General features: G+C 39.2%; 1 protein-coding gene across 1 annotated transcript in view; it reads right to left on the reverse strand.

Annotated features, from left to right (window-relative positions):
- REC114 (REC114 meiotic recombination protein) overlaps positions 1–26,595 on the reverse strand; it is a 107,929-nt gene that overhangs the window by 35,529 nt on the left and 45,805 nt on the right. The window contains exon 2 of the mRNA XM_064296146.1: positions 1,225–1,308. Within this exon, the coding sequence (XP_064152216.1) occupies positions 1,225–1,308 (84 nt within the window). The remainder of the gene's footprint in view (positions 1–1,224; positions 1,309–26,595) is intronic.

Consider the following 26,595-nt stretch of genomic DNA (forward strand, 5'->3'; position numbering starts at 1 on the left):
GTAGACTCTACCTTGAGAAGGCAGCTCTTCCCCAGTCATCTTTTGAGTGCCTTCAAACCTGAGGGTCTTAACTTCTGGCACTGTATCAGACAACATCCTGCTGCTATTTATAAGGTTTTCACTGGCTAATTCTTTTCAGAAGTAGACCACCAGGCCCTTCTTCCTAGTCTTAGTCTGGAAGCTCAGCTGAAACCTGTCCTCCATGGGTGACCCTGCTGGTATTTGAATACTGGCGGCATAGCTTCTAGCATCTCAGCACCAAGCAAGCACCCACAGCAGGACAAACTGATGGCTGCATAGGAGAGCGGCAGGACTAATTACCACTATAATTTTGAGGTAGCGATGAGCATAAATGACATTTTGAGATATCTGAGAAAACTGTAATGTCACATGAAAGTAGCTGTGATTCCCATTGGTGAGAAGGTCTACTACTACTGTGGTCTGTTTCTTACATTCACAATTTGAAATGATAAATTTCAATTAGAGGTCAGTACAAATACATGCAAGTTCATAGACATCTGAATGCCTTGGAGACTCTTTGGAGGTTCATGGACTTTCTTTGGGGGTTAAGAACTCCTCCGCTAGATGCTCTTGAAGACCTAGCCCAACTCTCAGAGACTGAGTCCATTAAAAGTTACCACCTTTCACCTAAGCTTCACTATGATCTACTCGGTGAATGCTAACAGATTGGTTTTTATCGTTATTTCTGAAAGAAAATAACCCAGGTGATTAGCCTGCATGTTTCTATGATGAGGATCATTCTTTATGTTTAATGCAGCTAAAAAGCAAATAAAAGGGAATTTTTTTTTTTATAATAAAGAGAGGAAAAAAATGAAAAGACATATTCAATGCAACATTCCAAAATACACACCTTTTTTTAACATCCAAAGAGCAAGACAAACTATGATGTACGCCACCTACTCCCATTTGTGCTTAGGGGATAGAGAATCAGACAGGTATTAAGAAACCAATCAAAGCCCTGGCTCTTTAGCAGTGTCCTCTTGCTAACTAGGTTTCTGCCTCTCTACAATTCTTGTTTTGTGTTGTAAAGCTTGTTTTGCTCATAACCAATGTAAACCTTTCTTAAACATGCGTATTCTTCTCCAAATCATTTCACCTACAAAGAGAAGCTCCCGCCTACTTCACCCTACCCCCATCACACACACATAGAAGATGAGAAGGGCGTGACCGTATGGTTAAAATAGTTGACACACAGCATCTTGCCTTTATTGTTGTTCCAAACAACAGACAATCCACGCGTCTTACAATCTTCAACCAGTTCTTGCTATCAATGAGTGAGAACCCTTCCTGAAACAAAATAAACAGGCAAAATTAGCAACAGAAGGAAAAAGAGATGTGAAGAATAGCTTATGTGCAGCTGCTTCCTATCAGGAAGTTGTGTATTTACTGTATAACTTAAGCACAGTAGAAATAATTCAACATCTCCAATTGCTAAGCGTGACCCTTGGCATAAGTCCCCATGTCCTAGTGTTCTTCCTACATGATCAGCAATATTAGTCTGAACTTCTTTTTGCTTTTCTTAATCTTTTCATATTGAAAGTCAATAAAATATTAAAGGTAGTAAATGTCTATAGTCATATTTTCTATAAAAAATGCGTTTCTCCAGCTCTAGGATTTGCCAAATAGAACTTTATATCCCTTATTGCCATTATACTAATTTATTAATGTATCTGATACATTGCTAATTACACAGTGAGATTTCTCTTTCTGAGAATCTTATTTTCAGCTCTCCATGAATGGAAAAATTAAAGCAATTTGTTTTTGGATACTGAATATTTGGTTCTTCATTTTAATCTGAAAAAACAAACAAACAAACCAAAAAGGCAAAGAGGGCAGTAGAGGGCACACGAGTCTTAAAAGAGGGACAAGAGGTGGTTCCCCAAGGTGGAAAGATGAGCTTTTTCTGCAGTTTATTTATTTATAAAGGATACAGAATGTACCTAATGATTATGGCAGCTCCAACTATGTTGTCAGCGGATTTCCTCAGTTCAGCAGCCCATTAAACTAGAATGTGTTTAGCATATAAAAACCAAACCCGATGGCCTCGAGTAGATTCCGAGTCATAGCTACCTATAGGATGGAGCAGAACAGCCTCATAGGGTTTCCAAGGAGTAGCTGGTAGATTCCAACTGTGGACCTTTTGGTAAGCAGCCAAACTCTTAACCACTGATAAACTGACAGGGTGTAAAAACTGCCTGCAAACTGCCTTTCTACTTTGTATACTTTGTAATGGTATGTAATGCTAGTCCTCCAACACCAGTGGAGACTATTGGTAGTAATTCAAGAAATCCCTAACTCTTGAAAAACAAAGAAATGTTGATCCTCATCCATTCAAACCCTCAAAAAATCCTTCCTAAATCTGAGTACGGTCCATGTTGCTATTTCCATAGAGGAAATGGGTAGAAGAACACTGTGGGTGAATTTCTTGACATCTTTATTAAAAAAAAAAAAAAAAGATCAATTCTAAATTGCTGATCCTAAAAGTTCTATCATCAACGGTAGGTTTTCTTTATTTTTTAAACAGAAAAAGCAGCTAGCCAAATCATTTGTGATATCTTCTTTAAAAGTCTCTCAGAATTAGCAAAAAGAAATTCATTATTATATCCAAAACCTGCAGATAACTGTAGCTTAGCACAGCAGTATATGGGAACACTGGCACTCACATACATGGCTGGTGGGAGTGAACGTTGGTACAACCCCTCTGGGGGCAATTTGGCAATAACAAAATCACAAATGCATTTACCCTCTGAACCAGTAATTCCACAGATCCATCTGTACACATATGAAGTGACACACGTACGAGGCTAAGCATAAGCATTCTTTTAATAGTATAAGATTGGAAACAACTCAAGTGCACATCAACAGTGGACTGGTTAAATAAATTATAGTGCTCTATACAATGGAAGAGCAGCCCTGTTGGTGCAGAGGGTCAGTGCTTGGGTGCTAACAAAAGGTCAGAGGTTTGAACTCACCAGCCGCTCTGCAGGAGAAAGATGTAGCAGTCTACTGCTGTAAAGATTTACAGCCTTGGAAGCCCTATGGGGCATTTCTACTCTGTCCTATAGGGTTGCTATGAGTTGCTTCAATGGCAATTGGTTTGGTTTACACAATGGAATGTTCCTTGGTGGTACAAATGGTTAATGTGCTCAGCTGCTAATTAAAAGGTTGGAGGTTCAAGTCCACTCAGAGGCACCTAGGAAGAAAGGCCTGGTGAGATATGTCCTAAAAGTCAGCCATTGAAAACCCTACGGAGCACAGTTCTACTCTGACACACATGGGGTCACCATGAGTCGGAATCGAATCAACGGCTACCAGTAAAACTGGTGTATAACGGAATGCCAGGCAGCTGCAAAAATAATGCATGCGCTCCATCAGTGCTTTCCAACAGAAACATAACACAAGCCACCTACGCGACTGTAAGTTCTCTAGTAGCCACGTTTAAAAAAAACAAAAAGAAATAGGTGAAATTGATATTAGCATTTATTTGACCTAGCATAAGAAAACATTATTATTTCAACATGTAAACAATGTAAGAAATTATTGATATTTTACATTATTTTTTCTTTAATTAAATTTTTGAAATCCAGTGTGTCCTTTATACTTGCAGCACATCTCAATTCAGATGCTAAATTTTCAATGGTTAAATGGAAATGTAGTTCTATAAAAAGAATAAAGTTGAGCTTAAAGGGAAAATAACTTACACTCCTTCCATTTTAAAATTTAAGTTAAACAAAATTAAAAATTCAGGTGGTTAGTTGCACCGGTCACACTTCAAATGCTCAACAGCTCATATGGCTCATGGCTACCTTCTCGAGCAGGGCAGCTCTGCTTTCTATGTGTACTGATCTACAAGGTATATTGTGAAGCAAAACAGCAAGATACAGAATAATGTCAGAACAATGTCAGAACAATACAGAACGCTATGTGACCTTTTACCTAAGAAAGGAAGCTGCTATGGATGGAATTGTGTGCCCAAAAAATGTGTGGTAATTTGTCTTAGTTATCTAGTATTGCTGTAACAGAAATACCACAAGTGAACAGCTTTATCAAGCGGAAGTTTATTCTCTCACAGTCTAGGAGGCTAGAAGCCTGAATTCAGGGCACCAGCTCCAGGGGAAGGCTTTCTCTCTCTGTTGGCTCTGGAGGAAGGTCCTTGCCATCAATCTTCCTCTGGTTTAGGAGCTTCTCAGCACAGGAACCTCTGGTCCAAAGGACACGCTCTGCTCCGGGCACTGCTTTCTTGGTGGTACAGAGTCCCCATGTCTCTCTGCTCACTTCTCTCTTTTATGTCTCGTAAGAGATTGGCTTAAAACACAATCTAATCTTGGAGATTGAGTCCTGCCTCACTAACATAACTGCCACTAATCCTATCTCATTAACATCACAGAGATAGGATTTACAACACATGGGAAAATCACATCAGATGACAAAATGGTAGACAATCATGCAATACTGGGAATCATGGCCTAGTGAAACGGATACACATATTTTGGGGGGACACAATTCAATCCATGACATAATTCCTAGTCTTTATGCATGAAAGAGCTCAAGCAAAAATTCAAGCCTCGAGTTGTAATATTGAAGGACTCTAAGAGCAAATATTGAAGAACGCAGAAAGCATCAAAAGAAGATGGAAGGAATACACAGAACCATTGTACCAAAAAGATCTGGTCCACATTTAACCATTTCAGGAGGTAGCATATGATCAAGAACCAATGGTACTGAAGGAAGAAGTCCAAGCTGCACTAAAGGCACTGGCAAAAAAACAAGGCTTCAGGAACTGGAGATGTTTCAACAAATGGATGCAACGCTGGACATGCCCACTCGTCTGTGCCAAGAAATTTGGAAGAAAGCTACCTGGTCAACTGACTAGAAGAGATCCATATTTGCACCCATTTCAGAGAAAGGTGATTCAACTGAATATGGAAATTATTAAATGATATCATTAATATCACATGTAAGTAAAATTTTGGTGGAGATAATTAAAAAATGGTTACAGCAGTACATCAACAGGGAACTGCCAGATTTCAAGCCAGATTCAGAAGAGGATGTGGAATAAGAGATATTACTGCCAATGTCAGATGGATCTCAGCTGAAAGCAGACAATACAAGGAAGATGTTTATCTGTGTTTGATTGACTATACAAAGGCATCTGACTGTGTGGCTCATGATAAATTGTGGATAACACTGCAAAGAACGAGTATTCCAGAACACTTAAGTGTGCTCACAAGGAACCTGTACATAGATCAAGAGGCAGTCGTTCAAACAGAACAAGTGTGCGTCAGGGTTGTATCCTTTCACCGTATTTATTAAATCTGTATACTGAGCAAATAATCCGAGAAGCTGAACTATATGATAAAGAACACGGCATCAGGACTGCAGGAAGACTCATTAACAACCTGCGTTATGCAGATGACACAACCTGGCTTGCTGAAAGTGAAGAGGATGTGAAGCAACTTGCTAATGAAGATCAAAGACCACAGCCTTCAGTATGGATTACACGTCAACATAAAGAAAACAAAAATCCTCACAACTGGACCAATGAGCAACATCATGATAAGTGGAGAAGAGATTAAAGTTGTCAAGGATTTTATTTTACTTGGATCCACAATCAATGCCCATAGAAGGAGCAGTCAAGAAATTAAATGACATATTGCATTGGGCAAATATGCCACAACAGGCGTCTTTAAAGTGTTAAAAGCAAAGATATAACTTTAAGGACTAAGGTGCACCTGAACCAAGCCATGGTGCTTTCAATTGCCTCATGTGTATGCGAAAGATGAACAACAAATAAAGAAGATGGAAGAATTGACACCTTTGAATTATGGTGTTGGCAAAGACTATTGAATATATCACGGACTGCCATAAAAAACGAACAAATCTGTCTTGGAGGACGTACAGCCAGAAGGCTCCTTAGAAAGGAGGATGGCGAGACTTTGTCTCACCTACTTTGGACATATTATCAGGAGAGACCAGTCCCTCGAGAATGACATCAAGCTTGGTAAAGTAGCGGGTCAGCGAACAAGGAAGGCCCTCAATGAGACAGATTGACACAGTGGCTAGAACAATGGACTCAAACATAGCAACGATTGCAAGGATGGCACGGGACTGGGCAGTGTTTCCTTCTATTGTACATAGGGTTGCTATGAGTAAGAACAGACTACACAGCACCTAACAACAATAAAGCCTGTGACTGTAATCCCATTTGGGAATGGGTTGTCTTTGTCATGTTAATAAGGTCGGATTATACAGGGTGTGTCTTAAATCAATCTCTTTTGAGATATAAAAGATGTAACAAACAAGCTAAGCAGCAGACATGGGGGAAGAGAGACACCAAGCCACATGAAGGCTGTCTAGGAGCAGAAGTTCGTAAGAGAGAAGGACCTTCCTCCAGAGCCGAAAGAGGCAGAAAGCCTTCTGCTAGAGCCAACACCCTGAATTTGAACTGCGAGCCTCCTAAACTGTGAGAAAATAAATTTGTTTGTTAAAGCCATCCACTTGTGGTATTTCTGTTATAGCAGCAGTAGATAACTAAGACAGGAGGGAGCATAACAATGTATTACTCTTGTTTGCTTGTATTTACATAAAGCAACTGGAAAGATACACAGAGACTAAAAAAATTATTACCGTAGTGGGTAGGAGTGAGCAGGGCAGATGGGGACAGGGGTGGGATGAGATTTTTCACGATTTACCTTTTTTATATTGCCTTGATTTTGAAACCATGCACAGCCTCTATGCATGCATATGAGAACATTTATGCAAACAAGGATAACCATTCCAATACAGGCATGAACCTGAGTAAGTCAAAGAAGAGGTGAAATTTCACAACTTTCCATAAATCTAAAACTATTCTGAAATAAAAAGTTTATTACAAGAGAAACGAGAAGATCAGCTCTTGGCCTTGGCCTGACTTTCCTCTTCCTATCTCTAGCCCAATTTGGGTCCTACGGGACAATATCACCACTTGGCTATCCCACTGATAGCTCAATGTAAGCGTGCCCAGACCAGAAGGCAACAGTTTTCTCCCCACACATGTTGCTGCTCCTACATTCTCTGCCTCAGTGAATGGCCATCAACCTGATTTCATGCTGACCCTGTTTTCTCACTTTTTGCCTGTGATCATTAAGGTTGTGTGTCACCTTGGCTGGGCCATGATTCTCAGTAGTTCGGCAGTTATGATGTAGTTTGGCAGTTGTATGATGATGTGATCACTTCCATAATGAGATTTGATATAATGCAGTTATCTCCATGATGGGATCTGCTGTGAGAAGTCAATCAGTTGAAAGGGAGCTTCCTTTGAGGTACGGCCTGGATCCAATATAGGTGGACTCTCTGGCAAGGCTTGCTGGCTTTTGCTCACTCTGGATCATGCAGCTGGCTCCTGTTTGTCTGGTCTCCAGTTCTTGGGATTTGAGCTAGCAGCTTACCTGCCCTCTTGCCTTCTGATCTTGGCAATTGTTGGTCTTCGCAGCCTGTGAGCAAGAGCCCTGCTGTCTGACCTGCCAATCTTGGGTTCTCCAGCCCCTGTGGCTACATAAATCAGAATTCTCCAGCCTGACCCATGGACTGGAACATTCCAGCCTCTACAACTGGAATTTATATCATTTCCTTGATATAAATCTCTCTCTATAAAAAAAAAAAAAATTTTTATGTAGATATTTACATGCTTTACTGGTTTTGCTTCTCTAGAGAACCCTGCCTACGACATCCCCCAACACCAATCAGCAAGTCTTAGAGGTCCTACCCCCCAAATGGCTTTCTCATCTAACCATTTATACTCACTGCCAACATCAGACCCCCATAAGCTGTTCCCAGAATTACTGCAATATCCTCCTAACTGGTCTCCCTTCCCCTATGCCCAATCCCCCCAACCACCACCACTCGTATCTATGCTGCTGCCAGGATGGTGTTTCAAAAACAAAAATGTGACCAAGTCAGTCTCCTTCAATGCCATCATTCCTTCCCTTCCCGGAAGAAACACCTGCAGGATAAAGTCCAAATTCCTCAGTTGCATATAAGTCTCTAACATTTGGCTTCTGCCTTTTATGCATGATTACTTCCTTCGACTCTCATATAAACCCCGTATTAGAGCCATATCAAACGACCTGTGGTTCCGCAAATGCTCCTCACAACTTGATTTCACTGTACAGTGCATTTCTGGAATGTTCTTCCTTTTTCACTGATCTTTTAAAACCCAGATTTATCTCAACTATTTCCCACAAGGCAAAGTTGGTTGATCCCTCAGAATTTCATGCTCTGTCAGGACCTTTTACTTAGCATGCTATAATTAGTTACATTTCTTTCTCTCTGATTACAATGAGGAGGAGTCCCTAGGCAGGGCAACGGAGGTTCTAGAACGTGTCGTACTAAACCTTGAATTCTCAGCAACTATCACAATGTTTAGCAAATGCTACTGGGTCTACCCCAGCATCCATTCAGTTTAGGGCTCTGTGGCAGTGGCTATCCTGGGAAAAGCCATGGCCTTCCTCCGTGATGATATCTCCTAATTGAACTATTTTATGATTCTTCTTCATCAATTTGTCCTCTTCTTCCCTACTGTTTGCCTAATTAACCTCTAATCATTTTTCTTTTCACCCCTAATCTCAACTGGATCACCCTGCTATGCTTTCCCATAACACTACTTTTTTCACATTTATCAGTTTGTATGTGTGTAGTGATTATTCGCTTAAAGTATATTTTTCTATTAGACTACACAAACTTATAAGGCTAAAGCTATACGTGTTTGCTCACTGTATATATAGCACCTGTTATAATGTTTGGCACTAGAAGATGCAGCAATAAATTTTATTGAGTAAATGAATGACTGAATAAAACTCTTTTTAAAAGTAATTAACAGAATATTTTATTCCAGTATCATTTTGGGGGGAGCAATGAGGTCAACACATTTATTACCTGTCCAAAGATATAGAATGTCTTACTTTTCTTTGACACATACTAATCTTACTCAAGACTGAAAAACGTATCTTTCATCTGAATGTGCTGGGATTTAATGAAGTCTGTGAACCTAACGCTTGTCATTCGTAAATTTCCAGATTTCAATCACATATCTCCTGATCTTTGAAAATCCACCTCTTGGAATCTCCTTTACGGCTCATCAACCTAGTGAATTCAGCTTAGCTCAGCCAAGGGTGCCTCTGTGCAACCTTTCTTGACTTTCTCAGACAGCTGAGTGACCTGCCCTGTGCTTCCACAGCATGCTGTGCTGACTGCTACTAAATCGCTCAGCATTCCTGAGCTCCCGCGTGGTCAGCCGCTGCGCTAGGCACTAAAAAAAGACACACAATCTTCTCCAAGGGGAAATGCATCAGAATCACCCAGGGAACTCCTACTGGTGCTTGGGACATACCATCCCTCCACCAGGTCAAGAATCACTACCATAAGAAGTCACTGTTACTGATGAGAGTCTGTCATATCCCTTGGAAGTGCTGGTTGGGGTGAGGGGGTGCACTGCTTGACAACTGATAATAAAGGGTGGGGAGGAAAAGAAGAGTGGAGAACTCTAGGAAATACCAAGTTTACCATTACACAAAACAATAGGAGCCGATAGCAAGAAATGACATCCAGGATAGTCTTATGGAAGCTAAGAGAGGTGAGAGTTTCAAGCAGCAAATGGTCAGCAGTGGCAGGTAATGCAGAGAGAGGAGTCTGCACTGAAGCTGGCAGTCAGGAGGTGCTACGCACTGCAGCCATCTGTGGACATGTCTGTCATCCTGGCCCTCACTCTCTAGCTCCCACTTTATTGCAAGCTCTATGAGAGCAAGAACTGTCTCATTCATCTTTGTGCCCCACGTGTGCTAAGTGAATAAAAAAGAAGAGTGCCAGTCTCTGCCATATGGCTGTCACTCTCATTTCCTCCATCAGCCTTTGACTCAACCCCTCATCTTGTCTAGCCTGAGGTGCAGTGGCCAGAATGCCACATATGATTCCCATGGGGACCTCACTACACTATTGTACAGAGTCTCAAGCTTTGATTTTCAGTATTTTAAATTGTGAAGTTCATTTCTAAGTTTTAGTTATCCATGTTCTCTTTGGCCCTTGCTATCACAAATAATTAAGAGTTACCATAAAAACAAACAAAAAGGAAGCCAAGGGAAGGGAGAGCTGCAAAGGGACCTAAATTAGATGGGTGCAGACATCAGTTGTAGGCAATCTGCAGTGCAAGGATCGGGGCGGGGGGGCGGGGGCGGGGAATTACCTGCGCCCTTATCTTAACAAAGTCAGTTTCCCTGCTAACTCTGTCATTGAGGTAGTTTATTTCTGACCTCACCTACCAGTATGAACAAGCGTGCCAGGAGGATATCATTGGGTCACTGGCATCTAGCCAGGCAAAGCAGCTTTAAAACCATGCCAGGTATGATTTCATAAATGCTCTGAAAAAAGCACAGCATTTTACTTTTATGGAAATAACAATTAAAAATTCTCACATCTGCTACAAATGCCCTGATTCAGAGGAAAAGAGCCTAGGAGAACAAGGTTACAAAAATAACTTGATGACTAACCATTTGACAATCCACTTAGTCCCTAAGCCCAGAGTACCAAAATGGCTTTTTGATGAATGTGAGAAGGTGTTAAGGTGCCAGGTGATTTATTTAAAAATCAGATCCTGGCTTAAGCTTCAGGATTGTGTTTCTGACTCACTTTCCCTGGCGCTCAGGGTTTGAGAGGTTCAAATTACACTAAAAACAGGGGGAACAGTCCATTAAAAAGGAGCTGCTACAGAAGAAGACACCAGTGAGCAGAGGGGGAGAAAGAAAGGAAAAGAATTGAGGTTTTTAAAAATTAAATTGTCAGTAATCATAACCAAGTATTACTTATTAATCTATTAAAAGGGACCAATAAGAGAGAAAAATAATTTATAGCTTGTTTGAGGATTAGATTTTGGTCTTAGATTTCTGTTCTTTTAAAAAATACATAATACTGTGTTTGGGGAAGAAACAATAATCTTATTCAGAAGGACCCATTCTACACTTGGTGGTGCTGGTTGCTGCAGAGTTGATCCTGATTCACGGTGACCCCATGTGTGCAGAGAGAATTGCTCCACAGTGTTTTCAAGGCTAGGACCTTTTGGAAGCAGATTACTGGATCTTTCTTCCCAGGTGCCTCTGGGTGGGTTTGAACCGCCAACCTTTCAGCTAGTAGTTGAGCACTTAACTATTTGTGCCACCCAGAGACTCCTTAATATTTTTCACTTAAAAAACAAAAAAAATGAAGATAAATAGGCCACACTATGTATGTCTTAGATCGAGGCGGCCCAAACTAAGATGTCCATTCAATAATTTATTTTGAGGTTACATTTTTCCTGATTTATAAGACATACATATGCAGTTTGCTTTCATGCTGAACTACATGATGTTTTGGAGGAGGTAAATAAAAATGAATGACTAATGCCCATAAAATAAGGACTACTACGTTTTAGAATGTTTAAAATCTAGAAATCATGATATGCTATAAGAAGTCACAACTTGTTCTAAAAATATTTATTAAGGATCTATTATGTACCAGGCTATGTACCAGGTTCTTCTATGACTGACAGTGGGGATCAAAGTCAAATAAGACATGGTCCTTGCGCTCAAGGAACTGGAAGTCTAGGGGAAATGGAAGAAATAACCATCTAACAATAACAATACACTGTGATAAGTTCCATGTTTCTACAGAGGCACAGAAAAAAGGCATTAGATTATAAGGCCCAGCGGAAATGGCCTTTGAACTGATTTTTAAGAAACTTTTGTTTTGAAATAACTTTTATTTTTAACTTTGTAATGTAAATTTTCTAACACATAAATGTAGAGAAAATAGTATGACGAACTACCACGTACCCATTTTCCAGTTACAACGATTTTCAAAATAGGTTGTTGTTAGGTGCTGTTGAGTCGCTTTTGACTCAGAGTGGCCCTATGTACAAAAGAACAAAACACTACCTGGTTCTGCGCCATCCTCACAATCATTGCTATGTTTGAGCCCAGCGTGGTAGCCACTGTGTCAATTCAACACGTTGAGGGTCTTCTTTTTTTACTGAACCTCTACTTTACCAAGGATGATGTCCTTCCCCAGGGACTGGTCCCTCCTGATAACATGTCCAAAGTACGTGAGACGCAGTCTCACCATCCTTGCTTCTAAGGAGCGTTCTGGCTGTACTTCTTCCAAGACAGATTTGTTCGTTCTTCTGGCAGTCCATGGTATATTCAATATTCTTCACCAATACCATAATTCAAAGGCATCAATTCTTCTTTGGTCTTTCTTATTCATGGCCCAGATTTCACACCCATATGATGCAGCTGAAAACATCGTGGCCTGGGTCCGATGCACGTTAGTCCTTAAAGTGACATTTTTGCTTTTTAACACTTTTAAAGAGATCTTTTGCAGCAGATTTGTCCAATGTAATACATATTTTGATTTCCTGACTGCTGTTTCCATGGGCATTGATTGTGGATCCAAGTAAAATGAAAATGTGGCCAATCTTATTCCACTTATACCCATGCCCAATAATTCCTCACGCCTCGGATTATTTTAAGCAAATCCAGACATCTGTATATGTTTCAGTATGCATCTCTAAAAACTAAGGATCCTTTTGAAATATAAGCACAAAACTATTATCAAGTCTTTAAAAATGAGCAATTGCTTAAGATCATCAAATCTCTGTCACTGTCCACATTTCTCTGATTAACTTATTTTTTCACAATGTTTCACTTTCTGAATAAGGATTCAAATAAGGTGTATATATTATGATGGTTTATATGTTCCATAAGTTTCTTTTAAACTACTGGTTCTTTCTTTCATCTCTTTTATTCTTCCATGCAATTTTCTGTTGAAGAAACTGGGTCATTAGTCCTCCAGATCAAGGATCGGCAAACTTTTTCTGTAAAGGGCCAGAAATATTTTAGGCTTTGCAGGGCACAGATTGGGAGAAAATATTCACAATATCTACATCTGGCCAAGGACTTGAATCTAGAATATGTTTTTAAATAACCTTTTACAGACAACCCAACAGACAAAAGATCTGAACAGACATTTTACAAAGGAAGATACAAATGGCCAATAAACATATTAAAAGATACTTAACATTATCTATCATCAGAGAAATAGAAATTAAGACCACAATGAGATACCACTACACACCCATTACCCACTGCTGTCAACTTGATTCCGACTCATAGTGACCCTATAGGACAGACTAGAACTGCCCGTATACGCTTTCCAAGGAGTGGCTGGTGGATTCAAACTGCTGACCTTTTGGTTAGCAGCTGAGCACTTAACCACTTTACCACCAGGGCTCCACACTCCCGTTAGAATGACTAAAATTAGAAAGACTGAACATACCAAGTGTTATGGAGGATGTGGAGCAACTAGAATGGTTGTGTATTGCTAGTCAGCGTGTAAAACGGTACAACCACTTTGGAAAACAGTCGGGCAGTTTCTTATAAAGTAAAATTACACCTACCATACTACCCAGCAATTTCACTCTTGGTATTTACCCAGAGGAAATGAAAATATGTATCCACAAAGCATCATTTTTGGTTTTGTTGATTTTTTCTATTGTATGTTTTCTAATTCATTGATTTCTTTTCTTATCTTTATCATTTCTTCTGCTTTCCGTAGGTTGATTTGCTATTCTTTTTCCATCTTCTTGAGATAGAAGTCTAAATCACTGATTTCCAATCTTTCATCTTTTCTAATATGCTTTTTTCTACTATAAAATTTCCACTAAGCATTGCTTAGACCCACATATATCCAATTTTGGTAAATTTCCCATGTGTACTTGAAAAGAATGCGAATTCTACCATTCTTGCATACAGTGTTCTATGTATGTCAATTAGGTCAAGATTGTTGTTTTGTTCCATCTTCTATATCCTTACTGATTTCTGTCTGCTCTTTTATCTGCTATGACAGAAGTGTAATTATAGATTTGTCTATTTCTTAAGAATTTTTATATGCTCAAAAAGTTTAGTCCAGTCATTACCTCCGCTAAGACGACTTTATACCCTGCCTCATCCTGAAAGAGATACTGATTCTCTACATTTCCGTATCCTGTGCATACCTTCATCACAGCACCTGCCACTCTGTCCTGTGTGTTTGCTCAGTCTGTGAGATCCTTGGAGCCCTGGTGCTGCAATGGTTAAGAACTATGGCAAGCTATGGCTGGTATCCAAATGGTCAGCAGTCTGAATCCACCAGCCACTCCTTGGAAAATCTATGGGCAGTTCTACTCTGTCCTGTAGGGACACTATGACTTGGAATTGATTTGAGGGCAACGGGTTTGGTTTTGGTTTTGGTGCGATCCTTAAGACAAAGATCATGTTGTATACCTATTATCTCTTAGCTCAAGAACAGCATTCAACAGGCACTGATAAATGTTTGCTGAATGAATGAAAAAATGAAGTCCAGCAACCACATTCGACGGCACATAAAAGTGTGGATTGATTTCGTTTCTTAAATAATGAATTACAAACTCCCCACAATTATATTAAAGATAATTCTTTTAAAAGGTAGTTACCAGTAACATAAATGGACTATTTAAGAAAGGACCAAGCAAAAGAAGTTTAAAGGATATATATATTTATCTCAACACCACTGCAAAAATAAAACTAGCACATAGTTCAGAGGCATATCTAGGGCAAAATGGGGCAGGGTCATGGTGGTGCTGCTGCTGGGTGTATCTTCTGATAAATTCAACCCCTGAAATCTCCTTGCCTTTGGCTATGTAAACCAATTCCTATTAAGAAGTCCTTATAAATTAGTCTTTAAGGAACATCTATGTACATAATTTGTTGAATCAGTCAATGTGTCTGTTAAGATTAGTTATTATTCAACACCACAAACCAGCGGCAGCACACGCAGCAAGAATAACCACAACCTTTCTCTAGCCACAAGAATCAGACCTAGCGGCTCCTTCTACAAGTTACAGCTACACATTCATCGTATGTCATAGGAACAGGTCTTTGAAATTATCGGGCCAAAGGCTTCTTTTTACAGCTGAAATAGATGTCTGTGTGTTGGTTTTGCCTGCCCAGCACATATTCTTCCTTTTTCTGGGAACAACATCTGGATCTTTCTTTGGCAAGTCCCCCTCCCCTATTCACAAGCCATGCAACTCAGACAAGGCTGCTTCCTCACCTGGCTCAGCTCCAGAGGTGAGCAGTTGGCTCAGGCCTGGTCTGTTGGCGTATTGAATTGCTCCTGGCCAGAGTGATTAGTTTATGGATAAGCATGTGATCCAAATTAGTAAATCCAAGTGACTCCTGGGCCTTTTGCTAGAACAGGTGAGGAGAGGCTCTCTTCCCATGAGGGTTGTTCGCTGTACACAGAAGAAAAGCCTAACTCTGCCAATCCAATACCATGAGGCAATAAAGTATCTATTTTAGTTAAAGGAACTTGAGCAGGTTTTCTGTTATGTGTCACCCAAACAATTTGTTAATACACCCCCTTAAGCAGTATACTAGTGAGCACAATTCATTTCTTTAACAACTCAATTATCTGGCTGAATTTCCCCATCCAACTGCCATTCCATTCAGAACTCCACATATCATTTATCAGCATAGCAATTAACAAATTAGTTTTTCAGTCTTACTCCATCTCTTAGCAGTACTCCGCAGAGTTGACCACTGCTTCCTTGCTGAAACACTTCTGCTCTAGCTTCTACCACACTTCCTCTCCTGGCTTTCCTGCCACCTCTGACAGCTCCTTCTTGGCCTCCTCTGCTATCTTATTCTCCTCTTTCTCTGCTCATTTTCTAACCCTCTCCCCAGGCTATCTTCTCCACACCATGGTCTCAATTACTTTTTAAATGCCTGTGATTCTTCAGTCCTATCTCTAGCAGACCTCTTTGCCCTGTAAGGAACCAGGGTGGTTCATTGTTAAAACAGTAAATGAGGACATGAGAACTGACATCTCTGCTTGAGTGTCTCAAAGACACCTGAGATTCAAACTGTCTAAACCCAGAGCCATGGTCATCATGCACATACCTGCTGCTGAGCTGGCTCTTCTCCCGTGTTCCCTAACTGCAGTGAATGATGCTACGTTCAGCTGAATTGCATAAGCCAGAAACCTGGAAGTTTTCCTTCACACCTCTCTCTCCCTCACTCCCATATCCAGACTGCCACCTAGTCCCATTGATTTTAACTCTTAAATGTCTCTTAAATCAATCCACTTCTTTCCATCCTGGGCCAAGCCACTGTCTTCCTTCTTGATTTACTAAAATAGCCACCTATATAGGCTTCCTGTATCCACTTGCCCACCCCCTACTGTTCGCCACATTACTGGAGGAGGTATCTTTTTCTATCTTTTAAAAACCACAACTGAAAAATATACAGATGGCAAATAAACACATGAAAAGATACTCAACATCATATGTCATTAGGGAATTGCAAATTACACAACTCTGAGATACCACTACGTATCTATCAGAAAGACTAAAATTAAAAATAAAAAAAAAGCGACAATGCCAAATGCTGGTGAGGATGTGGCACAATAGCCTCTCCTTGAGTACATATTGGCTCAGAAGGCTGCCTCACTCTTACAGCATGGGGTCTTCATTCACCAATATAATCTCCACGGTTTTACTGGTCTATCTTAATTTAATTTTCCCCAGCATTCAGCCTGGGAGCTAACTTATCTCCTTGGGAAACTTTTCCATACCTCTGCTTTGATTTTACAGTTTTACTCTCTGAAGGAAATCTGTTTTCCTTGTTTCAGGTTATAACTGGGTTCTTCTCTACAGCTCCCCAGATACTTAAAACAAGAATAATTTTAATTTTACTGACAGCTTAAAACCCATAGAAACTGGTCTGTATATTCAGTTCCTTGTAAATAAATGGATTGCAGGCAAATTATTAAATCAGCTATTATTTGCCTTAAACACCATCCCATAGTCATGACAATTTAGCCCAAGAAAGTCACCTGCTGAGAGACTTCGGGAAATTTGTAAGCAATGTCACCAAGACAATAGCTGCAATACCCCAATAAGAATACAGATCTTATTATATTTGCTGAGATACGTAAATTTTTTAATTAAAAAAAATAACATCACATTAGAGAACTGTTGGAAAAGGAATCTCCCAGATTCCTGAATCTTTACGGCAGCTTTATTCACAATTTCCAAAAATTGGAAGGAACCGATGTACCCTGCAATGGTGAGTGGATAAACAGACTGTGGTGCATCCATACAGTAACCGCAGCGCCTTGTGTTTTAACTTCTACATCTCTAATTAAAAAAAAAAAATTACTACCGGTTTATTCAACAAATAGCACGCCATGTGCCAGACACTGTGGCAGACACAGGAAAAATATCAAAAGGCACACTCTCTGGCCTCAAAAATAATAATAAAATAATAAATAAATAAATAAATAATTTGAATGTGTTAATACATCTAAAGAAAAAAACTGCCAGAGAGAGTCAGAGGTAAATAAATATTGGTAGTGCCCAACCATGCACTTCTAGAAGAAAGGGAGTTTTAGCCAGTGGACTTAAAATCTTCCTAATTAGAGCAAACAGGTATTCCTTCCTGTTTTCTCATTTTAAAATGTTTCCTTCTAGTCTCTGATTTGTATCTTATACTTGTTGTTAAAGTATATTTATATTCTGAATTTTGTTTTCTTCACTTAACACTGTTATACCACAAGCATTTTTATACTGTTACATTTTTGTTAGAATTGTAATTTTTAATGCCTGTCAAATGGATGCAACAATTTTTAAAAGCCATTATTTTAGTGCTGGCTAGTGTATGTACTTTCATTTTATCCCTATTATGAATAACACTGTGAAGAACATCTCTGGGCACACACATTTTTTAATTTAAATTATTATCTTAAGATGGATGCTGAGAAACAGAATTAGGTCAAAAGCTAGCAATTGTGCAATACTGGGGGGGGTCTTTATAAATATTAAGGATTAAAAAAACATTTAGAAAAACAATATACTAGGTCACTAGTAATAGTTTCCTCACATTCTTATCAACATACTGTATATCATAATTTAATTTTCCCTTATTAAATAAACCAAAGCATCTTGTTTTAACTTCTCTATCTTTGATTGCTATCTATTTACAAACAAGAACAAACCAGTAATTAGAACACAGAGACAAGTATCCCAAGGGCAAGTAGAAGTTGTTGCCGGAACACACAGAAATGGTGCTTGGTTAGGTGGTCAGGCATGGCTTCCTGAGGAAATCATACCTACACTTCATTCTGATTGCTACTGACATTGAACACGTTTTTGTATGTTCGTTTATTTATTGTCTTTGTTTTCTTTTTTTTGTGAACTACTTACTTATGTACATCTCCTTACTTATCTATCTATAACACTGTAACAGTCCTGGGGTTTTTGTTAATCTGTGTGAGCTCTTTGTTATAATAAAAATATTGTCATTTTGTGCTCTAAATATTGCTTTTAAGTTTTTAACTTGAAAAAAAAAATCACGTAAGTTTATATACACAAAGGAGCCCTGGTGGCACAGTGGTTAAGTGCTCAGCTGCTAACCCAAAGGTCGCTGGTTTGAACCCACCAGCTGCTCTGAGGAAGATGTGGCATCTGCTTCTGTGAGGACTACAGCCTTGGAAACTCTATGGGGCAGTTCTACTCTGTCCTATAGGGTTGCTATGAGTCGGAGTCAACCTGATGACACACAAAAACTACATATATAGAATCTATCGATACAGTATCTACCTAATACATCACACACACATACACACAGGGGAAAAAATCAAAAGGTAAAAAAGATTCTAAAGTAAACAGTTAAGTTCTTTTCCCATTCCTGTCCTCCAGCCATCCAGTTCCCCTCCCTGGGGGCAACCATTGAAACTGAGTTCTTATAAATCCTCTAGAAATGCCCTATGCATATAAAAAATGCATATACAAACATGATATATTTTTATCTGCACACATAGTTTCCATTTCTGTGGACAGTGTCTTTATATCCTTTCCCATTTTTAATTTGATTATTTGTTATTGATTTGTAGATATTCTTCATAACCCACTGCTGTTCTTCATATATGCAGGAAATGAACGCTTTATCTTTATTTTTTTCCGTTTGTCTTTTTTTTTTTTTTTAACTTTGTTTACAGCATTTTCTACATGCAGAAAGTTCTGCTTTTTTATGTAGCAAACTGTACCAATTTTCTCTTTTTTAGTATTTTGAGTTTTTATACCTGATTTAGAAAGGTCTTCCTCACTCCAAGACTTTTAAAAGCCTTTTTTAGTTTGGTTATAGATTTTATTTGACATAACAAAGCTTCCCATTTCTATGCAGGCAAAATTTGTTGCTTTTTTCCTTGGTGATTTTTAAAAATCGTGTCTAAGGTCAGAAAGTTATGGAGTTAATACACAAACTTATATAAGTGCCTGACTCCAAGGGTCTCTAAGTTAGATGTGGTCATTGGCCTACCAGGCAAATAAGATGGGATTTATAAAACTCATCCATTCCTTTACCTTTCCAAAAGATTTACTATTGCAATAACACTGATTCTACAAAGGACTTTGGTTTTAACAAGGAAATATGTAAGGCTGAATTAAACTATAACCCTTATTGAACCAACAATATCTACATTGTTTACAGTTAACATCAATTTCTGACCTAATTCCTGAATTATTAAATATAGTACTTCCTCTTGCATTCATTTCTAGTGGCACTTTCAGCCGTGTTCTATCAGCAACCCAGGCATCTTTTTAAACTTTTAATTTTTAGATTTCACAAGTAGTAGTAATTATAACAGTGCAGTGAACCAGCTGAGCTAGGTATAATGCCACCTCCTGCTATTTCAGTTTGGCTTGACAATACTAAGTGACATTAAAAGCAGAATCAAGACAACACGGCAAAGCTTTTTAAAAAACAGAAGGGTCACAATTTAGAGCCCTACTCCCCAATTCTCACTATTTTCCATTATTAGAAAATAGATGTGACAAAAGACCACATGCAAAAAATAAAGCTTTTAGCTTCTAAGAAATAACACAGCTTTCCCTACCTTTAGTTTATGGAGCCTACCGAAAGCAGCTTTCTGTACAGAATGATTAAATCAATATAAAGACATTTGTTTACAAAAAGAAGAAAAAAGTGGAGATGGTAATTCTTTGTCAGCGGCAGAAAGGACGTGCTCTGCACAAATGACATTTCTCAGGCATGCTGTTCTCAAGTGCTCCATCAGGAGGAATAAAAATGTAAAGAAAGCATTTTCAAACTAAAAGCATGAGTTACAATAGCTACAATAACCAATGTATAAATAGAGAATTTTCTATGAACAATAACCAGGATAAGAAAGGAAAACTGGAGCCGAATGCAGGATAAGAAAAAAAAAGGCCCTACACAGTGCAAAGGGTAAAGAAGAAAAGGGTACTGAGAAGCTTGCATCAAAGAGATGGACAGGAAGTTTGCAGATGCAGCATATTTAACGAAGAATCTTGGCGGATTTAGTCAATTTGCAACAAACAAGTTGAGTATGGATAGTAGGATCCAACGAATAAGGACACATTTGTATTTAATTGGTAAACCTACACTGACTAAAACAAAAAACCATTGCCAATGAATCAATTCTGACTCATAGCGGCCCTACAGAACAGAGTAGAACTGCTCCATGGAGTTTCCAAGGAGTGGCTGGTGGATTCGAACTGGCAACCTTTGGGTTAGCAGCCGAGCTCTTAACCACTGTGCCACCAGGATTCCCCTATACACTGACTAAAGGCCAAGTTAATTATTGAAAAATTTTTAAACTTTTATTCTTGAAGAATACCACCATTACAGTGATAGTAAAATCATTCATAAACATTTACGGGGTGCCTACTACATTTTATGAACCATTAAAGCAAATGGGATTAAGAGACAGTAAGAGTGAGAGCTTACCTTCTAGTGGGGAAGGTAATAAACATGTAAAAGTTTCCCCAGAAAAGAAGGAAAAAAGTCATTCTTAGAAGTGAGGACTGCAAGAACAAATGAAAAGAGGAGTGGAGGAACAAGGCACGAGCAAGGAGCAGAAAGTAATTCAGTGTGGCTAGAGAAGAGGGTGCAATTTTACTATGGCAGAAATTAGACAACTCAAGGTCCAGGGGGTTTCTTAAACCAAATCTAAACTCAATCCAAGAAAATGTCTATATTCTCCAACAAAACCCATTAAAATTATGTTAAGTATATAATACGTACTTATTCAGTGCTTTAATAAACAATAAAAAAAATTAAAACAGTTCATGCCAGTCCGGCCCAATATATAAAGTCAGCATTCTTGCTCCTACCTGCACCTACCCCCACTGTGTCTCTTCCTGAGGAAAAAACTAAGTGACCCATTTCCAAACCTGGAGAGCAGTAAGGATGTAGAGCCAAAGCAGCATAAATCTATAACTATGCCTAAAAAATATAAATAAATAAAACAAAAACCCAGGAAGAGGGAAAGCAACTGTTGGTTATAGGCAGGAAAGAATGACAAGGATTCTTGTTGCCAAAGAGGAACATAGGAACATAGCCCAGGAAGGGCATCAACACTGCAGGCAGTCCAGCGATAAAGAACTGAAGGTTACATTTCTAATCAGTGAGGAGAGAATAGTGTCACGACAACTGATTATCCACATATAAAAAATAACTGTGGGTTTCTACCTCACACCATACACAAATATAAATTCCGGGAGAGTTAGAAATATAAACGTGAAAATAAATATGAAAATATTTCTATGGAAGGAAATCCATGGGCATAAAAATAAAAACTATGTACAGCTAAAGTTGTAAGTATACCATGAACTAACTGAAAAATCATCCATAGGATGGGAAAAAAGATTTTCAACCCACATAAATGGCAAAGTACTAGCATCTAAAATACATTGTTGTTGTTAGGACCTGTTAAGTCAGTTCCCACTCATAGTGACCCTATGTACAAAATACTGCCCGGTACTGCGCCATCCTCACAGTAGTTGCTATGTTTGAGCCCATTGTTGTAGCCACTGTGTCAATCCATCTCATTGAGGGTCTTCCTCTTTTTCGATGACCCTCTACCAAGCATGATACATTTTTCCAGGGATTGTCCCTCCTGATAACGTGTCCAATGCACCAGAGACGAAGTCTCACCATCTTCACTTCTAATGTGCATTCTGGCTTCTGTACTTCTTCCAAGACAGATCTGTTCGTTCTTCTGGCAGTCCATGCTATATTCAATACTCTTTGCCAATATCACAATTCAAAGGCATCAATTCTTCTTCGGTCTTCCTTATTTGTTGTCCAGCTTTTGCATGCATACATGGCAACTGAAAATACCATGGCTCGGATCAGGCATACCTTAGTCCTTAAAGAGATATCTTTGCTTTTTAACACTTTAAAGAGGTCTTTTGCAGCAGATTTGCCCGATGCAATACGTTGTTTGATTTCTTGACTGCTGCTTCCATGGGCAATGATTGTGGATCCAAGTAAAATGAAACCCTTGACAACTTCAATCTTTTCTCTCCATTTATCATGATGTTGCTTATTGGTCCAGTTATGGAGATTTTTGTTTTCTTTATACTGAGGTGTAACCCAAACTGAAGGCTGTAGTCTTTGATCTTCATCAGTAAGTGCTTCAAGTCCTCTTCACTTTCAGCAAGCAAGGTTGTGTCATCTGCATAATGCCGGTTGTTAATGAGTTCCTCCAATTCTGATCCCCGTTCTCCTTCACATAGTCCAGCTTCTCAGACTGATTTCTTCAGCATACAGATTGACTAAGTATGGTGAAAGGATACAACCCCGATGCACACCCTTCCTGATTTTAAACCATGAAGTATCTAAAATACGTGAATGTCTAAAATTGATAATTAAAAGACAAGCTAATAGCCTTTAAATCTTCCTCCATAATTGCAGTGGTGGTGGGTCCATAATTGCTTATAAACGGCCAAAATGATTTAACTCCAGTACAAATACAGTACATGTCTTGAAGAGATTGTCCTTTATTCAAATAGTAGTATTCGAATAGTTTTGGATTTTTTTTGGGGGGGGGTTGGTAATAATAGTAACCTAAAGAATGGGCTACAATTTCACTGAATTAACACAAAATATTTAATTTTTTTGCCTTCTCAAGTTTTCATTACTACAACTTGCTTAATTGGAATCTAAAACTAATTAGTACAGTAAGATAATACTGCTCTGGAAATAGAATCCTCTGCCTTACTGATATTTTAGTTTTTTTTTCTTTCCAGTGGTAGTTCAGTGGTAGAATTTTCACCTTCCATTTTTTTATTTTCTATGTGGAGGCCTGGGTTTGAGTCCCAGCCACTGCACCTCAAGCACAGCCATCACCTGTCCGTCAGTGGTGGCTTGGATGTTGCTATGATGCTGAACAGGTTTCAGTGGGTTTTCCAAACTAAGACAAACTAAGAGGAAAGGCCTGGTGATTGACTTTCAAAAAATCAGTCACTGAAAACCTTATGGATCACAACAGTCAGAACCCATTGTGCAGGGGTTTGTCACAAGGTGGTGACTAACAATTCTTTCCATAAGATTTGTTATTTAATAATAACATTGCGAATACAATGTGTACAAGTATTATGTTTTGTATAAACTAAAATTACCAGCTCGCTTCACAAAGATCATCATTCTTAGAGTTGTCCTTTTCACAACAGAACTTTCTTAAATCCTGAGCATATTTACAGAAGAATATGACCTTAATGGAGCCATGGCGGTACAGTAGTTAAGAGCTCAGTTGATAACCAAAGGGTCAGCAGTTTGAATCCACCAGCTACTCCTTGGAAACTCTGTCCTATAAGGGTCACCATGAGACAGAATTGACTCCACAGCAAAGAGTTTTTTTTTTTTTTTTGTATAATTTTAATAAGAGCTATTTCACAAGAAAATAAACTCTATTCATGACCTGCATGTATTTAGGTATTTGCTGCTCCAATCATTGCACTGCATCTTTGCACCTGCTCTCCAATTACCTGACAAAACATTTATTCTGAAGAACAACACGTGAAAGCTGTTTTCTTAGAAGCGACACAATTCTGTCCTTCCTCAATAATAAAACTGGCAAAGACTCACGAAATAAACACAGATGGCCATTTTGGACCATCCTACGAATTTTTACTTTTACTATCATTCCTCCAAGAGAAGAAAAATGACAAGGAATCTTTGTGTAAAATATATCCGCTTTAAATTTGACTCTGCACTTCCACATTACATGCCACAGAGACTTGTTTCTATTGAGCTTTAATGAACGTTTACTGAAATAGCGTGAATACTACACCCTCATGGATGCGCTGCAATAAGATAAACACTTAGCCAAAAGAAGAGTGGGTTTTTTGTTTTTTCTCTGAATACGATACCTCATTTGCACGAATACTCATCTAGGTACTGAAATGGCTTAGTGGACATGCCTTAAATTCTGCCATAGTTAGATAGGGATGTGGTGACACAGCGCCTCCCTTCTTCCTCTGGGGCAAGTCCCACCCACAATTCCTGTTAAATGGGTAGTAAACCAGTGACTCCTTCCTTCAAATGATAGGAGCAGTGGGGTTATCTGACACAGAGTAGGCCCATCCAGCTCCAGTGTCTGGTCTGTATCCTAGGGGCAGAGGCTCTGGGGATGAATAAGAAGGGAAGGATTCAAATGCTATTTATGAGTCCATCAGAGCTCAGGGGAGGAAGAATAAGGAGTCTGAAGGAACTCGCAGCTTTCCAGTTTGAGTAATCAAGACAATGATGGTTATCAGCAAGAAAGAAAATAATCAAAGAGAGCAATTAAAAAAAAATTTTTTTAATCAAGGTGCTAAATATATATCGCGAAGTAAACAAATCTTAAATTTACAGCCTGATACATTTGCACATACATACATAGAGAGAGAGGGACGGAGAGAGAGAGATCCTAGGTGGTGCAAACGAAAGGTCAGAGGTTCGAGTTCGCCCACAGGCACCTTGAAAGAAAAGCCTGATGATCTGCTCCTGAAATACCAGCCACTGAAAACCTTATGGAGCACAGTTCTACTGTGACACACGTGCGGTCGCCGTGAGTCAGAATCGGCTCAGCTGCAACTGGTTATGGTTTTATATATACGTGTGTGTGTGTGTGTGTGTGTGTATGTATACACACACGCACACACTATAAAGATTATAGCCTAGAAAACCTTATGGGGCAGTTCTACTCTGTCACTTGGAGTTGCTATCAGTCAGAATTGACTCGACAGCACCCAACAACAAAAAACAGTAACACACACACATATCTTTTTATATATCTGTCTGTCTCTCTCAATCAGTCTGTCTGTCTAAACCCACTGTCGTCAGTTCCAACTCACAGCAACCCCATAGGATTTCCAAGGCTATAAATTCTCTGGAAGCAGACTGCCACATCTTTCTCCCACGGAGCCATTGGTGGTTTTAAACCACCGACCTTTTGGTTAGCAGCCAATTGTTTTAACCACTGTCCCACCAAGGCTCCTATTTGTCTACCTAGATGCATATATATAATCATCATCCAGATCAAGTCAGCACGTTTCCAGAGCCCCAGAAGGCTCCCTTATGCATGACCTCTCCCAGTCAACAATGTTCTCATCTTATCTGTTGCCAAAGGTAACCACTACTCTGACGTTTATCACCATAGATTCATTTTACCTTGAACTTTTATATACTGAATTTTGTTTTTTAATTTGGCTTCTTTTGGAGTACAAGTTTATTTTTATGAGTGTATTTTTGGGAAGCAGGCGTAGCTTGTTGTTAGGTTCTGCCGAGTCAGTTCTGACTCAAAGAGACCCTATGTACAACAGAATGAAACACTGCCCGGTCCTGCACTATCCTCACAATCAGTGCTATGCTTGAGCCCACTGTTGATTATTAACGGATGTTCACAACTGTTTCTTCTCATTTTGAGTCTTGCCACATCAGCAAATGAAGGACCCGAAAGCTTGACTCCATCCATGCCTTTAAGGTTGACTCTACTTTGACAAGGCAGCTCCTCCCCAGTTGTATTTCGAGTGCCTTCCAGCCTGAGAGGGGCATAGCTTCCAGCATCACAGCAACACACAAGCCAGCACAGAAAGGCCAACTGACAGACAAGTGCTGGAAGGGTGGGCAGGGTTATGACAAGTGGAATGAGGAAGACTGGAGGTGTTTTCTTTTACTTTCACTCATTTTTATTGAACACTTATTACAGGTGTCAGAGTCTACGTTAGGCACAGAGAATACCAGGTGGAAAGAGCTTGGTCTATACCCTAAGGGACTCACTATCTGGAGGGAACATAGTAAAGGAGTCAAGGTGCGAGGAGAATGTAGGAAAGGAATGGCTCACTCTGCCTACAGAGCTCATGGAAGGCTCCAATGGAGATGGTCCAAAAGACTGAGCTGAAAATTAAATACTAGTTTAGAAGATATGCTAAATGTTGATAATCTGCAGTTGAGTGAGGGATAAACAGAGCTTCATTACATTACTCTCTCTACTTTCGTTTTTCACAATATTCATAACAAAAAGATTTTTTGTTTGTTTGTTTTAGTTTAAATTCTATCTTGAAGCATGAATAGGAGCTGGCCAATAAAACAATGGAGCCCTGGTGGCGTAGTGATTAAGAGCTCGGCTGTGGTCAGAGTTAAGACTGAAAATCCAGGCAGGGGCTAAGTCAGCATGGTCCTTGCATTC

This window comes from Loxodonta africana, chromosome 13 (genome assembly GCF_030014295.1).
Source record: "Loxodonta africana isolate mLoxAfr1 chromosome 13, mLoxAfr1.hap2, whole genome shotgun sequence".
In the NCBI taxonomy this organism is placed as follows: Eukaryota; Metazoa; Chordata; class Mammalia; order Proboscidea; family Elephantidae; genus Loxodonta; species Loxodonta africana.